We start from the raw sequence: 14,044 nt of genomic DNA on the forward strand, positions 1-14,044 counted from the left end.
TTAAGGCTTGAATCAGTTGCATGCTACTCAAACAAACAAGTGAAATGTAAAAAAAACAACAACAAAAAAACAAAAACAAAGCAAATATGTGTTACACAAGTTCACAAATAGTTTTAAAAATATAAAGAAAAATTACTAAAAAATTATGACTCCAGTATCTGGACTGACGATGACCAATAGAGAAATCGTCTATCCACCCAAGGAGAGAGGGAAGAACAATAAAAAAAAAATAACTTGTAATTGTCAGTCAAAACCATTAGCCCCTTCCTCAAACTTTACCCCAGATTCCCACAATCATGACAAAAAAGCATACATACAGTAACAGTTCTGACCTGCTGGTAATTTCAGTCATAACTTGTTCCAAACTCCCATCCAGCTTGTTCCAAACTCCCATCCAGCTTATCTATTCAGCTTCCTCATCTCACCTTCTGTTATAACCTAAGTCCATTCTCTGTCCATTTGGTAAGCACAATACTCTCTTTTCTGTCTGAAGATCTTTTGTTCTCATCTGTAGTTAATTTTTTAATTAAAAAATTCACCATCAAAAATATTTAAAAAAATAATTTTCTTGAATTCATCAAAATGCAGACAAACCAGTACATATAATCTTACAGACCACGATCTCATCATCATAAATAAGAAGAAACAAGGAAGGAAATTGATAACTAAAAGCAGTGTAGACAGGATGGTTGGCCAACACAACCTTGTTAACCACGGTCGGTTGGAATGTCTCACTAATTCTTGTGCCCAAGCCTTGTTTCTTTTTCTCTCTGTGTTGAGTTCTCTTTCCACCACATGTTCATTCTATTTACTATCATTTCACCTCTTTTCACCACAAGTTCAATCTTTTTACTATCGTTTCACTCTGTTCATATTTTAGTTTATTTTTTAGCTGAAAATCATCAATAGGCGGTTTCAAATTTCTAGCTGTGAAGACATCTGTCACAGTCTTAAGGTGTACATTTTTCAGAGCAGGACTTTAAAGATTTTCTTGATGTACTGTTTATCTGTGGTGTATTGTGACAGGTTCCAAGTAAAAGCACTGTTAAAACCAAAACCACTGTGCTGCTTTCACCTGAATGATGCCAGGAGTTCCACCTTGCCCAAGGCTTCCATTGTGTCCTGCACCAGTTCTATACCCCCCTCACCCAGCTGGTTAGCTGCAACAGAACAAAAGAGGTGGGTTTGTTTGGCAAAGTATGAATGATATTAATCTCTCAAAAAGAACATGGAACAAAAGAAAATAAAAGGGATAAAACTATACAATAACTTGAATAAGCAAATGCATTGTTTTGTTAAAAACTGAGGAGTGATGATTGCCTTTCAAATAAAAAAAGGGGGAAACGAAAGAAGAAGAAGAAAAAAAGAAAAGCAAATGAATCCATATCCAATCATTTGCTGAAATAGGTATCAAAATGTCCGAAATGAGGGAGACTACTAATGCTGCTTGTGGCCCACCCATCCATACTCCCACCATATCTTGACAAAGAAATCCTAAAAAACTACAGACCTATTTCAAATTTACCTTTTCTGTCAAAATTACTTGAAAGAGTCGTTCTTTGTCAACTCCTCAGTCATCTGTCATCCAATAACTCCTTGAGGTGTTTCAGTCTGCTTACAGACTGAATCACATTACAGAGACAGCTCTCTTAGCCCTCTTATCCAACACACCGTTGTCCTATGAAGACAATAGGAATGTCTCAGTCCTGTGTCTGCTCAATCTCTCTGCAACCTTCAACACAATAGATAATTATAGTCTTCTCAACCATCTTCATCATACTTTTGGAATCTCTAGCACAGCTCTCAACTGGTTTAAATCTTACCTCTCCAATCACACTCAAAGGGTGTTCATTTCCAGTTCTCATTTTGAATACAGACCTCTTCCTGTTCGATATGGCATTCCCCAAGGCTCAGTTCTTGGTCCAATATCATTTAGTATGTACACTCAACCACTGTCCAACAAAATCAATGTGATTTTCACAAGTTTAGTTTGCAGATGACACCCAACTCACTAAAACTTCGACCCCTAATTCTTTTGCCATCCTCTGGAAGAACATAGAGATGTGCACTGTTGCTGTGAAGGAGTGGATGCTGACAAACAAGCTTAAACTTAATTACGTCAAGACAGATGCCATACTTATAGTTTTAATTCTGCACAAAGTCACATTTCTGACCATACCTTGGCTGTCTGCTGATATCAACTTTCACAGATCTGTCATAAACCTAGATGTGTTTTTTGATTCAACTCTGTCCATGCAAGACCATGTCAGTAATTTATGTAAAACTGCAAACTTCCAACTGAGGAAAATTGGTACCATGCAACGGTATCACACTACTGATGCAACCACTCAGCTTGTTTGTTCCTTGATCTTTAGTCTCACTGGCTACTGCAATTCACTACTTGCTGGTCTGCGGTCTGATTTTTTATCACACCTTCAGATGATTCTGAACAATGCTGCAAGAATCATTTTTAGAAAGTCAGAAAGGATCACATTATCCCACTTTTACATCAACTTCATTGATACAAATCCAGTTCAAAATTCAATGCAAAATTGTCATATTGGCAAAAAGCCACTTTGAAGGATCTCTTACTGTCCTTTATACTTAGAACCCTTCCCTTTCTCTCAGGTCTTCTGGTGAAAAGTTTCTTTGAGTCCCCAAAACCTTTTCAAAGACATCTGGTTAAAGGGCCTTATAGTATGAAGCACCTTCTGTCTGGAATTCTCTTCCTCTGGATCTCCATCACATACCAACTCTGTCCTCTTTTAAAACAAACTTGAAAACCCATGTATTCAAACAGGCCTTTGGGTGTGATCATCCATAGTTAATTGTCTGCATTCTTCCTCCTCCTACCCACCCCACTTTGCCCTCTACTGAAGTCATCATGTAGTGTGAGCGTGTCTGTCGGTGGATGTTTGTGTGTGAGCTGGTGTGTGCATATGCGTGTGCATGCGTGCGTGTGTGTATGTGCACGTGTGTGTGTGTGTGTGTGTGTGTGTGTGTGTGTGTGAGTGCGTGCATGAGGTGAGTACATAGTACTCCTGCATATGTGTGTGCATGTGCATGTTTGCGCATGTGCGTGTGTGTGAATTTGCATGGGTTGTGGGCATGTATCAGTGACGGAAAAATGGGAGCGTGCGCGCATGTGTGTGTGTTTTACTCCTGCGTGCGTGTGTGTGCATTCCCTGTCAAAATTAATTCAAAGTGTGAAAATCATGTGTATAACATGTGCACCTGCACATCAAGCTGTGAACATGTCAATGGAAAATCAATCTACTCTCCTGAACACGGGAGGTGAATCTTGTGGTGCTGTTTTTTTGTTTGTTTGTTTTTCCCCCCATTCCCACAGCATGCTTGTTGTGATGATAAATTAATCTTTCAGTTTGTTCAAAACGACACATTTCACTCTAAAATCTAAATATGTTATGAAGTAACGATAGCAGTGGTTCGTAACATCACAACTAAGTCTCACACCAACCACCCCATCCCCATCTCCAGTCAATTTCTCCCAGTATTTGCACAGGTATGAAGTGGTTTTTCAACAGGCCTTGCTATGATGTGTTACTGCAAGGATAGCAAAACTGCTTTTTTTCTTCTTTTTTTTTCAGTGGAAAATGTTTTAACCACAGAAAATCGCAGATCAGTGGAAAATTCCCCAGCCTGCATGATGTCTGCAAGGGTGGACTGCTCAGATGGAGGAGGAGGAGTCGTCTTCCTGCTGTCCAGTCCACTGGAAGAGTCCGAGCTGACTCTGCGTCCACTGGTGCTGGTCAGTCTGCTCTGCCACAGGCTGTCCGACCTGGGCCCTGGGTTCTGCTCCACATCACAGGAGAAGACTGCCCCAAAACACCAGGGAGAGCAGCAGACAAAGTGTAACACCATCTGCTCTGCTGCTGGTAACAGCATAGCGATGCGTAAGGCAGCTTTCTCAGTTGCTCTATTTTTCATAAAAGAGAGAAATACTGGCACGAAACAGCCACAAGACACCCAAAATACCCACGAGTCGGAGGGCATGGTTGTTCATCCATCAGTCTGCAGATCATGCAGACTAAATGTAGACCCAGTCCGTCACTAGGGTGATAGAAAATGTAGATGTTTCCATATGCAATCGACTTGTGTTAGTGCTCAGTTCACAACCCAAGATAGAGAGACATGGTGAGAGTGTGTGGGTGTGTGTGTGTGCTCTTGTGTGCATGTGTGTGGGTGTCAATTCAGCTTTGTGTGAGAGTGAGAACTTGCATGTGTGTGTGTGTGTGTTGGAGAGGGGTCGGGGGGGGGGGGGGGGTGGGGGGGGGAAGAGAGAGTGGGGGGTGGAGGAGAGACAGAAACAGAGAGAGAGAGAGAGACAGAGAGAGAGAGAGACAGAGACAGAGAGATGTATGTGTGTGTTTTTTCAATCTCTGTGTGAGTGTATGCGAGTGCATGTGAGTGCCCCATTCCTTAATTTAAACTCATGACTATGCACATACACACACAGATACTGAAAGGGCAGAAAGCCGGAACAACATCGCGCAATACAGAAGTACAGTCACAACGGTAACTTAACAAAAACAAAGATATGTCCTTGCAACAAAGAAAAAAAAAGAATCCCTGCTAATATTAGTAATAACCAATAAATCTTAGATGATAATGGAAGACAGCGTTCTATCTTCATTTATCTGCAACATCAACAAAAAAAACAACAACAATCACAACAGGTCACTGAGAGATGACAATCCACCTAAGTGGCACACATTATGACTGCTTACCATTTAAATCCAACAAGGTGAGATCTGCTTTGTTGGCCATGCTCTCTGTGATGGCCACAGCACCATTCTGTTTGATTTCATTGCCACTCAGGATCAGTTCCTAAAAACACACAAAAGCTACATCAGGGGGTGGAGGGGGGGTGGAGGGGGGATGAAACAATATGTTATCTAAAATATACTTATGAGCAGAATTCAGGTTTGGTTCAGGATACAATCGGTCATTTGACTAGTTCCCCATAAAATCAGTGGGTCATTTTAAAAATAAATGGGTCAAGAAAAACACAAACTTCTTCCAGTCCAATCGGCCACCCAACATCCTAGTAATTTGTAATTTCATGTTCACTTGTCCATCACACTCTTTGCCATGTAAAATAGTTAAATAGTGTGTATGCGCATGCATATTTATAACACATATACTGGTAAATGCACTTAGAGCCGCAGGGTAAGCACTGCGTAACTGTGCATTATCATTCAGTTTCCAATTTTCCTCAAAACCATCCTTCAGTTTCTTACGAAGAAACACCCAGAAATAAGCTTTATTTTGTAAAACAATGTTTCTTGTTCCAGCCCCATTTTGGCATGGTGTTGTGTCCTTGGGAAAGACACTTTACTCCAATTTTCCTCACTCTGCTCTGCCAGGTATGAATGATATGACTTCGGTTATGGAAGATTAAAACGGCAGAATGAGAGGACTGGGCCACACCTTCCTATGCCGAGCCCTGACACAGTGGATATGAATTCACTGCTCCAATGGCAATAAAAGGCTATGGGACCTTACACGACAGGCGCTTTTAACTATAAAGAAAGCTAAAATAAGGGTCCAATAAAAGACTCTGAAGAAGCTGAAAGATAACAAAAAAACAACACCACCAAAACAAACAAACAAATAAACACAACTCTGTGGCCTTAGGTTGCAAATGTATCCCAAATCACCAGCATTTGACACCAGCATTCACACTTTCCACCTGCGCTCCGTGAACCTACTGAATGGAATGTCCATTATGTCACAAAATGGAAGCTATACTGTGGACACATACCTTCCCCCATAACACACTTGTGTACACACACACACACAGAGTCACACACATACACCTCCACCCTCCCAACCAACACACATACCAACGTACATCTATACCTATCCTTCCCTACCTTCAATTTGTGCTGACCATCTCTGAGAGCCTGTGCCAGGGCCTTAGCCCCTCCAGTGCGTACCAAACAGTCCCCAAAGTTGATCTGCTCTAGGTCCGGAAGCTTGGGCAGCACCTGACACATCCGTTAGTCAATGGTCAGTTTCAATTTCAAGGTGTCAAAGCGTGTGGACTGATCCATATGTTACTCCACATCTATTGTCAAATATTGACAACAAAAATTTCTTTAATATAAAAAAAAAAAAGATGCCTGACCTTCACAAAAACCCAACATGCTGAAAAGGCCCTCTGAGCCTTCGCTAAGTTTGTGTAAAACATTGACATAAAATAAAATAAAAATCCCAACTTATAATACATCAAAACATGGTAAAGTGAAAGGTACAAAGAGGGCAAGAACAAGAATGGACCACACTGAGCTCACCCACGCATACCCACACACAGATGTAAAATTTGTAGAAAGTAAATAATACTGTCTGGCAAAGCAACTGTTGGCAGCTTGTCCTAGACATCAGGTCCAGTCACAGTCAATCACATCCTTCGTTTCTGACTGGTTAATTATTCAGCACCGGAACGAGGCCTGTTTATACTGTATGACAATTTCACAAAAGTCAAGGACGGTTACTTTACATTCCCCTTACTGAGGCTAAAATGTCAAGTTGAGCAACATTAATATAACTTTCACAGGTGTAAACGTTCTTGAACTTTCTGAATTTATTCATCTCTCTTTTAAGCAGAATAAAAATTTTGAGGAACTAACTCATTATAAACACAACTAACAGGAACTCTTGTCCATGTTCAATTATTGAACTGGAACACTTGGCTATGTTCAATTATTGAACTAACAACCTACAGATGATCTTCAAATCAATGGTCTTGCTCTGTGTCACCATCAAAATCATTTTGTCTTTGATTCAGTCTTGCATCAGTCTCTTAAGTAGTAGTAGTATAGTATAGTATTTCAGCTTAAAAACGTAGGCCACAAGGCCTTTTGTTGATCTTTTGATCAGAGCTAAGTTGCCTAACTGTGGAGCTAATTCTAAACGATCTTTTGACCGTATCTAAGCTTCAGCTGAGTCTGTGACTGAGTGGTGGGTGGCAGCGGGCACGACTTGGGTGGTTCGGAGGGGATGGCGAAGATCACTGTAGAACGTGTGGTCTTTGAAGACATGGTCTATCATATTTTTGAAGCTGTTGAGTGTTTTTGCGTTTACCACATTGTCGTCCAAGTTGTTCCAGGTGTCCATTGCTGACTGTGAAAAAGTTTTGTCAGAGACTCGTGCTGCAGAACTGTTTCTTGTGTTTGTAACTGTGACCCCTGGTGGGTCCATTTGGATTTAGTATGAAAGGAGAGGCACACTTGTACAGTCCATGGGTATACTTGTATATATCAATTAAATCGGCTCTTATTCTTCTATAGCACATAGTTCCTTCTGATACATAATGCTTTGGAAGAGCTGATACTCTAGTTCTCACTTTTCTTCCCATGAGTAGTTCTGCAGGACTTGCATGCTCCATGTTTAAATGGTTTGAACAGTAGTTCAGAAGAGCTATGTATGCATTATCTGCCTTGCTAAACAACATTTTGATAACAGTTCTCTCAGCTTGCCCAGACTACTCTTCACATGAATGAAGCAGTTAAATTCTGCAATCAGTACAAAATCCCATGAACTGCGGTCCATTATCTGAAACTACTATCTCCAGAATTCCACCACAAGCAAATACTGATTTAATGTGCTCAAGGACCATTGAAATTTATAGATGGGCAATTTCAATCAATCTGGAAGAGTAATCTACTGTCAGTATGTATGTGGATGATTTTTTTTCTTTCAAAATCAGTTCCAACCCTCTGCCATGAACAGCCATGTTTTTGTAGGTTGTAATGGCCCTGGATGAAGTTTTCTTTCTTTTTCACAAATTGAGCAGTCAGAAATCTTTTCAGTTTGCTGAGATAACCTTGGCCACCAAACACAGCTTCTGGCAAGCACTCTGTATTTCACAATGCCCTTATGTCTTTCGTGCAAACATTGCAGAAAATCTTGTAGATTTGCAGCAATGACTGGGCGTGTTTGAAATAGAAGAAGTGCATCCTCCAATGTCAGTTCATTTTGTACTGTCCACTATGCTTTCAGTGCTGGATCATGCCTTCCTTTTTCCAACCACTACGCCTGGCAGTACATTTTAACTTGGCTACAAATAACATCTTGATCCTCTTTCTCTCTGATCTCCTGTAGTTTTTGGTTACTTGCTGGAAGTCCCTCAATAACTGCTGTGACACACAGTTGTGTCTCAAAGCAGTCCTGCTCAGCAGAAACACCAACAGGAACCCAAGACAGTGCATCTGCAGTTACACATGGCAACATGAACTATTTGGTATGAGAAGCACAACATTCTCATCCTAAATCATTGAATGCATGGAGTCCACTCATCCAAATGCTTGGTTTTCATCAAAGCAAGAAAAGGCTTGTGATCTGTTTCAATCATGACACTGGACAGTCCAACAAGAAAGTAAATGTTCTACCTGAGCATATCTTTGTTCAGCATTGGTGAGCAACTTTGATGCATAGAAAACTGGCTTCCAGTCTTTTAAAGCAGTACACCTCCCATTCCATAGGATGACATGTCAGCTAAAACTGATTGGTTTCTCTGGACTATAGTGATTCAGCAATGGTGCTGTACTCAATTGCTTTTTCAGAGTCCAAAAGGTGGTTCCTCCCAAATCCAACAAGTCCCTTTTATCAACAGATCTGAGAGGATTTTTCCCCTCCTCGTAAAGAAGGCTCCAGTCTTTAAAAAAGCAAGATAATAATGACTGCTCTTGTTGTTGGGTCAGAATATCAGATCAAAGTGCCAAGTTTAGAGAATACAAAAAATATAACAGTAAATGCAGTTTGCATATAATTAGGCTTCATTTTTTATTTTTGTGCCCATCCCAGAGGTGCAATATTGTTTTAAACAAGATGACTGGAAAGAACTGAATTTTTCCTATTTTTATGCCTAATCTGGTGTCAACTGACAAAGTATTTGCAGAGAAAATGTCAATGTTAAAGTTTACCACAGGCACACAGACACACACACACAGACAACCAAACACCGGGTTAAAACATAGACTCACTTTGTTTACACAAGTGAGTCAAAAAAGCAAAGCAGAGAGGTGTCAAGACTTCGCATGCAGAAATCTCAGAGTGTGGTTTTTGGTGCATACATTATTTTGTCAAGATAAAAAGATGTTGCTTAGATTGTCTGCTCATTCCCATTCTACTGTGAAGTGTATTAATCACTAAGTAAAATTTCAACCATTTCATATTTAAACAAGAGAGGCAAGGCCTTCAAGACTCACTGGTGAAAAACTAAGTCTCCTAGCATTAATTACAGAGTAATTTCCCTTTTTTTACTATCTGCACCAAAACGTTTGCAAAATAAATAAAAAATCCATGCTTAGCAAAAGAAGTTCCTGTTTGAACAAAAAATGATAATAATGACTCCTCTTGTTGTGTCAGAATAAGAGGTCAAAGTGCCAAGTTTAGAGAATACAAAAAATATAAATATAACAGTAAATGCAGTTTGCATATAATTAGGCTTCTTTTTTATTTTTTTGTGCCCATCCCAGAGGTGCAATATTGTTTTAAACAAGATGACTGGAAAGAACTGAATTTTTCCTATTTTTATACCAAATTTGGTGTCAACTGACAAAGTATTTGCAGAGAAAATGTCAATGTTAAAGTTTACCACGGACACACAGACACACGGACACACACACAGACAACCGAACACTGGGTTAAAACATAGACTCACTTTGTTTACACAAGTGAGTCAAAAATCCTGATTCAACTGTTCTGAAAACATTTTAGCCCTTTTACAATTTTTATTTCGATTAACAGTTAATTTCACTGCAGAACAATTAAAGGTCAGGTTGAAAAGATCAGTAATAATTTTTCTTTATTTGACCTATTCATTTGTGTAAAAAAAACAACAAAAACCCTTGTGTACAGTATATGAAGTATATGATTTAGCAAGATAAAGTAACTGAATGTTGCAAATTAGATAGGTGAGTCTTGTGGTGATTTAACAGATGCACTGTTGTGTAGAGGTTCAAGAGGTCATTTTTGTGATGATTTTGCGGGATAATGCTTGAATATCTGTTATGTTGCCAGTTCAAGAAGTAGTGCTCATGATGATTTCACAAGATAAAATCTAAGTGTAACTGTTATGTTACAGGTGCTAGAGGTGGTTCATAATGAGGGCCATGTGCACGAGCAGTTCATGGTCCAGCATCAGGACCCTTATGCCTGGACATGTCCAGAAATGGCACCTCATGGGAAGGTCTTAGAATTTTTATCCAGGGCAGAACTGAGAAGAGTGTCCATTCAACTGAATGAACTGCACCCAACACAATGATGGCAAATGTGCAATTTGTCAGACTTTTAGTGTTTTGTAGCTGTGCTCTGCAATCAACAGTGATGAAAAATCTTCAGTGTGTCAGACTGCATCCAAGGCATTCCTACAGATTATTTTGTTTTATCGACCTTGTACTTGCACTTTCAGCAACTTTTGCTTTATTTGATCCACCGTCCAACCCTCCTTAAAGTGAACTGTATTACTGCTATCTGGATCCATGTGTCAGAATATGTTCTAGTGGTAAGTTCCTTTTATATTTTTGTTTCTCAGGCCAAAGCTTAGTCATTTCAAACTCTCTGTGTGTGTGTGTGTGAGTGTGTGTGTGAGTGTGTGTGAGAGTGTGAGTGTGTGAGTGAGTGAGTGAGTGTGTGTGTGTGTGTGTGTGTGTGTGTGTGTGTGTGTGTGTGTGTGTTTGGTTTGGTTGTTTTTTGTGTTTTTTTTAATTTGTTTTATAGCAGATCCATGCCTCTTAAAGCCTGAACCGGACTATAAATGGCGGGCGATTTGAATCAAGCCAGTTTCTCACCAGAGTCTGACACTGTGACGTCGGTGAAGGTTTATTCAAAATAAAAGCCTAATAAAGCTACGGTTTGGCTTCATTTATGGCAGAGAGCGAGATTTGCCTAGCAGCTTCCAATCTAGACCTGAATTGACTTTGGAAAGTACAAAATGTGTCAGCTACACGTAATACAAAATTTGAATGCAGAGAAAAGGGGCGGAGCTAGAGCCGTTTGTGTTTGCGCTAGACGTGTCTGTCAGATAAAAATAGCACCAGCACGTGGTACTGTCCGGTGAGAATTGGAAAGCATGCAGACAGCCCCTCGACGTTGGCAACCGTAAACGACCACATTGTTTGTAAAACATGCAAACGGAGAGAAATATGACGATCTACTAACCTTTCTTGGACTGGAATGATCACATAAACAGCCGGCGAGTGACCTCCACAAAAACTGTGATTGACGCTCGTAACCCCCGGCGCCAGTCTGAAGTGAGAGTGCTGGAGAGGAAGCAGTTTCGGTTTTGGGAGCAGGTGTGGCAGGAGTACACGGATATCTTTCTCCGCTAACAGTGAGTCGGTCTTTGTTTTGCTTTCACCTCCCGCATGTTTACATTTCTACCGGACACGTGCTCGCGCTTTTTATAGATAAACTCCGCCCCTTTCCCTTTTATGGATAGGCTCTAGTGCGCATGCGCAACCGAAACCTTGCTCTCGGGAGTTAAGACTTTAAGTGTGCAGGTGAACATGTTTTCTGCTTTCACTTAACAAATCATCTGACAAGCAACAGTCATTCTTGTGGCTTTGTCACATTTTGCGTCTTCATATATACTGTGTCTTCTTTAAATCTGTTCCATCCGTAACTGTAATGTCAAGTTACACCAGTTTTGGTGGTACTTGTTTGTATTTCAGGAAGCACAGGACATGTCTGCTTAGTTACATGCAAATGTGCAAGGTAACAAACTACAGGAACTACTTTTTCTTTATCCATTTGCTGTTAACTCCCCAAACCTGTGTCTTTTCACTTTGTGTTGCATCCAAATACACAAATGCATTTCTGCTATTTTCCTATTTGTCAAAGGTTTAATCATTACATGATACAAGATGGAGACATATTTGATTATAAAATAAATGTGGTTTGAAACTCTCAAGCTTATGCATATTCTTACAGAAACCTATGTTTGTTTAAATGTTCGGATGCAACATGAGACACAGTGTTCTTAAATATTTTTTTGAAAAAAGATTGTATATGTACATTTTCATCATACCAGGTGTTTACTCTGTGCAAGTGTGTTTTAAAACTAAGGAAAAAAGGTGCTTGTATTTCCTCAGTAGAGCACAATTACAGCTGACACTGTGTCCTGTGTTGCATCCGAATGTCTACAGTGACTGATGAAAATTGGTCCCTGACCAGACATTGTAAACAAGATTATCTTTTTAACCCTTTCGCTGCCAGGAAAATAAGATTTAAGTGAAATCTATTTGCCAGGGTTTTTTCACAAAAAACGGGTATAAATTTTCAAAAAATTCTGTGCTCTTTGTTATTGGAGAAAGACCCATAAAAGTATATATTTTCTGAAAGGTAAATGAATAAAGAATACAAAACACATGCTGTTTTCCCATTTTATATATTTTTAGTGACATGCTGTTGTTTTGAAATCAGTGTTTTGTTTTTTGTCACATTTTCAACTTGTTCATTACAAACATTAGTCAGGTATTTGCACAAAAACATCATATTTTCTGGACAAATGGATATCTGCAAACACAAAATCATACTAGAACAACCACAATATATATATATTTTTTAAGAGATAGATACACAATACATTGTGACTTCTCCAAGTGATAAGATGGATGTGAGGTCACGCCCCCTCAGTCTCCACCCCCCTCCTCCTCACCCCTCTCACACGGTCACTTGATTCAGTTCTCATCAGACCGCGTTGGCTGCGTGCCAAGAATATCGCTCTGCTGCTAATTCGGTCATCTGTCGTCTGCTAACATCTGTACAGCCGGCATCACTCACTGACAGTCGCATCTTGGCCACTCTCTTGATTACTCCCTTTATTTTCTATCAGATCGTCCTATAAATGTTCATCACTATCTTCTCCTTCGAATTTACGCTTCAATTCTTTCTGAGCATCAGCTAAAGAAAGAAATCATGGTTGATTTAGTTCGTCACGATCGCATGTCTTGAACACGGCGTCAGTCCGACATTTTCTTGAGCGAGCGAGGAGAGAAGTCAGGCAAACACTTGGACAGTGACCCAACCAAAACGTTCAAATAAAGGACTGCTTCATGACGTAGATGGGGTTTCTAGCTATGAATAGAATCTAGAGAGATTCCCCAGGCTAAAGCTACCACTATTTTTGCCAAGGAAGTGAATGCAAACCAGGGAAAAGTCAGAATATTTCGATGACGAGTTATCTCGTCATGCAGGCAGCGAAGCATACATGCTTGCCATGACGAGTTATCTCGTCATGCAGGCAGCCTAGGGGTTAAGGGTACATATGCACTCCACAAACACTCCAGTTTCATATGTCAGAACAGCCAAAGGTAAAATTATACTACTGATGTGTCACAACTGAATTTACTGCAGGGAAGAGAAGAGTTGTGAGATCAGATTTGAAGAAGGTAAGGGAGTCAGGATGGAGGTTATCAAGGAGCTCGTTCCATGTCTTTGGCGATTGAAAAGAAAATGATCCGTGTTTGTAGGTCTTACTTCTGACATGAGGTATCCTGAAAAGTCAAGTACAAGGGTCATTCAATAAATAAGGTGAATTTTTCGGCATAAGGACTTCTAATACAGATAGAAGCTTACTTTTTTTTTTTTTTTTTTCAACGTAGTCTCCCAGCACTGTCACACACTTTTCCCATCTGTGCACAAGCTTCCGTATTCCCTCAGCGTAAAAATCTTTGGACTGATGTCTCAGCCAGTCGCTCACAACACTTTTGACTTCATCGTCACTTTCAAACTTCGTGCCTCTCGTGAACGCTTTCAAGGGACCAAACAGGTGAAAGTCTGAAGGGGCAAGGTCTGGGCTGTAAGGGGGATGAGGGAGCAGTTCCCAGCCCAGCTCGTTGATGGTCTGCACCGTTCGGGCTGCTGTGTGAGGCCTTGCATCTTTGGCACCCACAGGCAGCTGACCTTCAAGTAGCCAAGGTCATCATGGACAATTTTGTGTGCTGTCCCAACAGATAAGCTCAAAGTCCTTGCAATGTCATCCACTGTCACCCTTCTGTCAGACTGAATGAGGTCA

The 14,044-nt window shown here is 40.3% G+C and overlaps 1 protein-coding gene across 1 annotated transcript in view; it reads right to left on the reverse strand.

Moving 5' to 3' along the window:
- Nucleotides 1–415: 415 nt before the first annotated feature.
- LOC143283915 (ran GTPase-activating protein 1-like) overlaps nt 416–14,044 on the reverse strand; it is an 85,307-nt gene continuing 71,678 nt past the window's right edge. Inside the window, exons 7-9 of the mRNA XM_076590337.1 lie at nt 5,898–6,011; nt 4,749–4,848; nt 416–1,160 (exon numbers count right to left, since the gene is read on the reverse strand). Coding sequence (XP_076446452.1) covers nt 1,072–1,160; nt 4,749–4,848; nt 5,898–6,011 — 303 coding nt within the window. The 3' untranslated portion in view covers nt 416–1,071. The remainder of the gene's footprint in view (nt 1,161–4,748; nt 4,849–5,897; nt 6,012–14,044) is intronic.

Source organism: Babylonia areolata, chromosome 7 (genome assembly GCF_041734735.1).
Source record: "Babylonia areolata isolate BAREFJ2019XMU chromosome 7, ASM4173473v1, whole genome shotgun sequence".
Taxonomy (NCBI): Eukaryota; Metazoa; Mollusca; class Gastropoda; order Neogastropoda; family Buccinidae; genus Babylonia; species Babylonia areolata.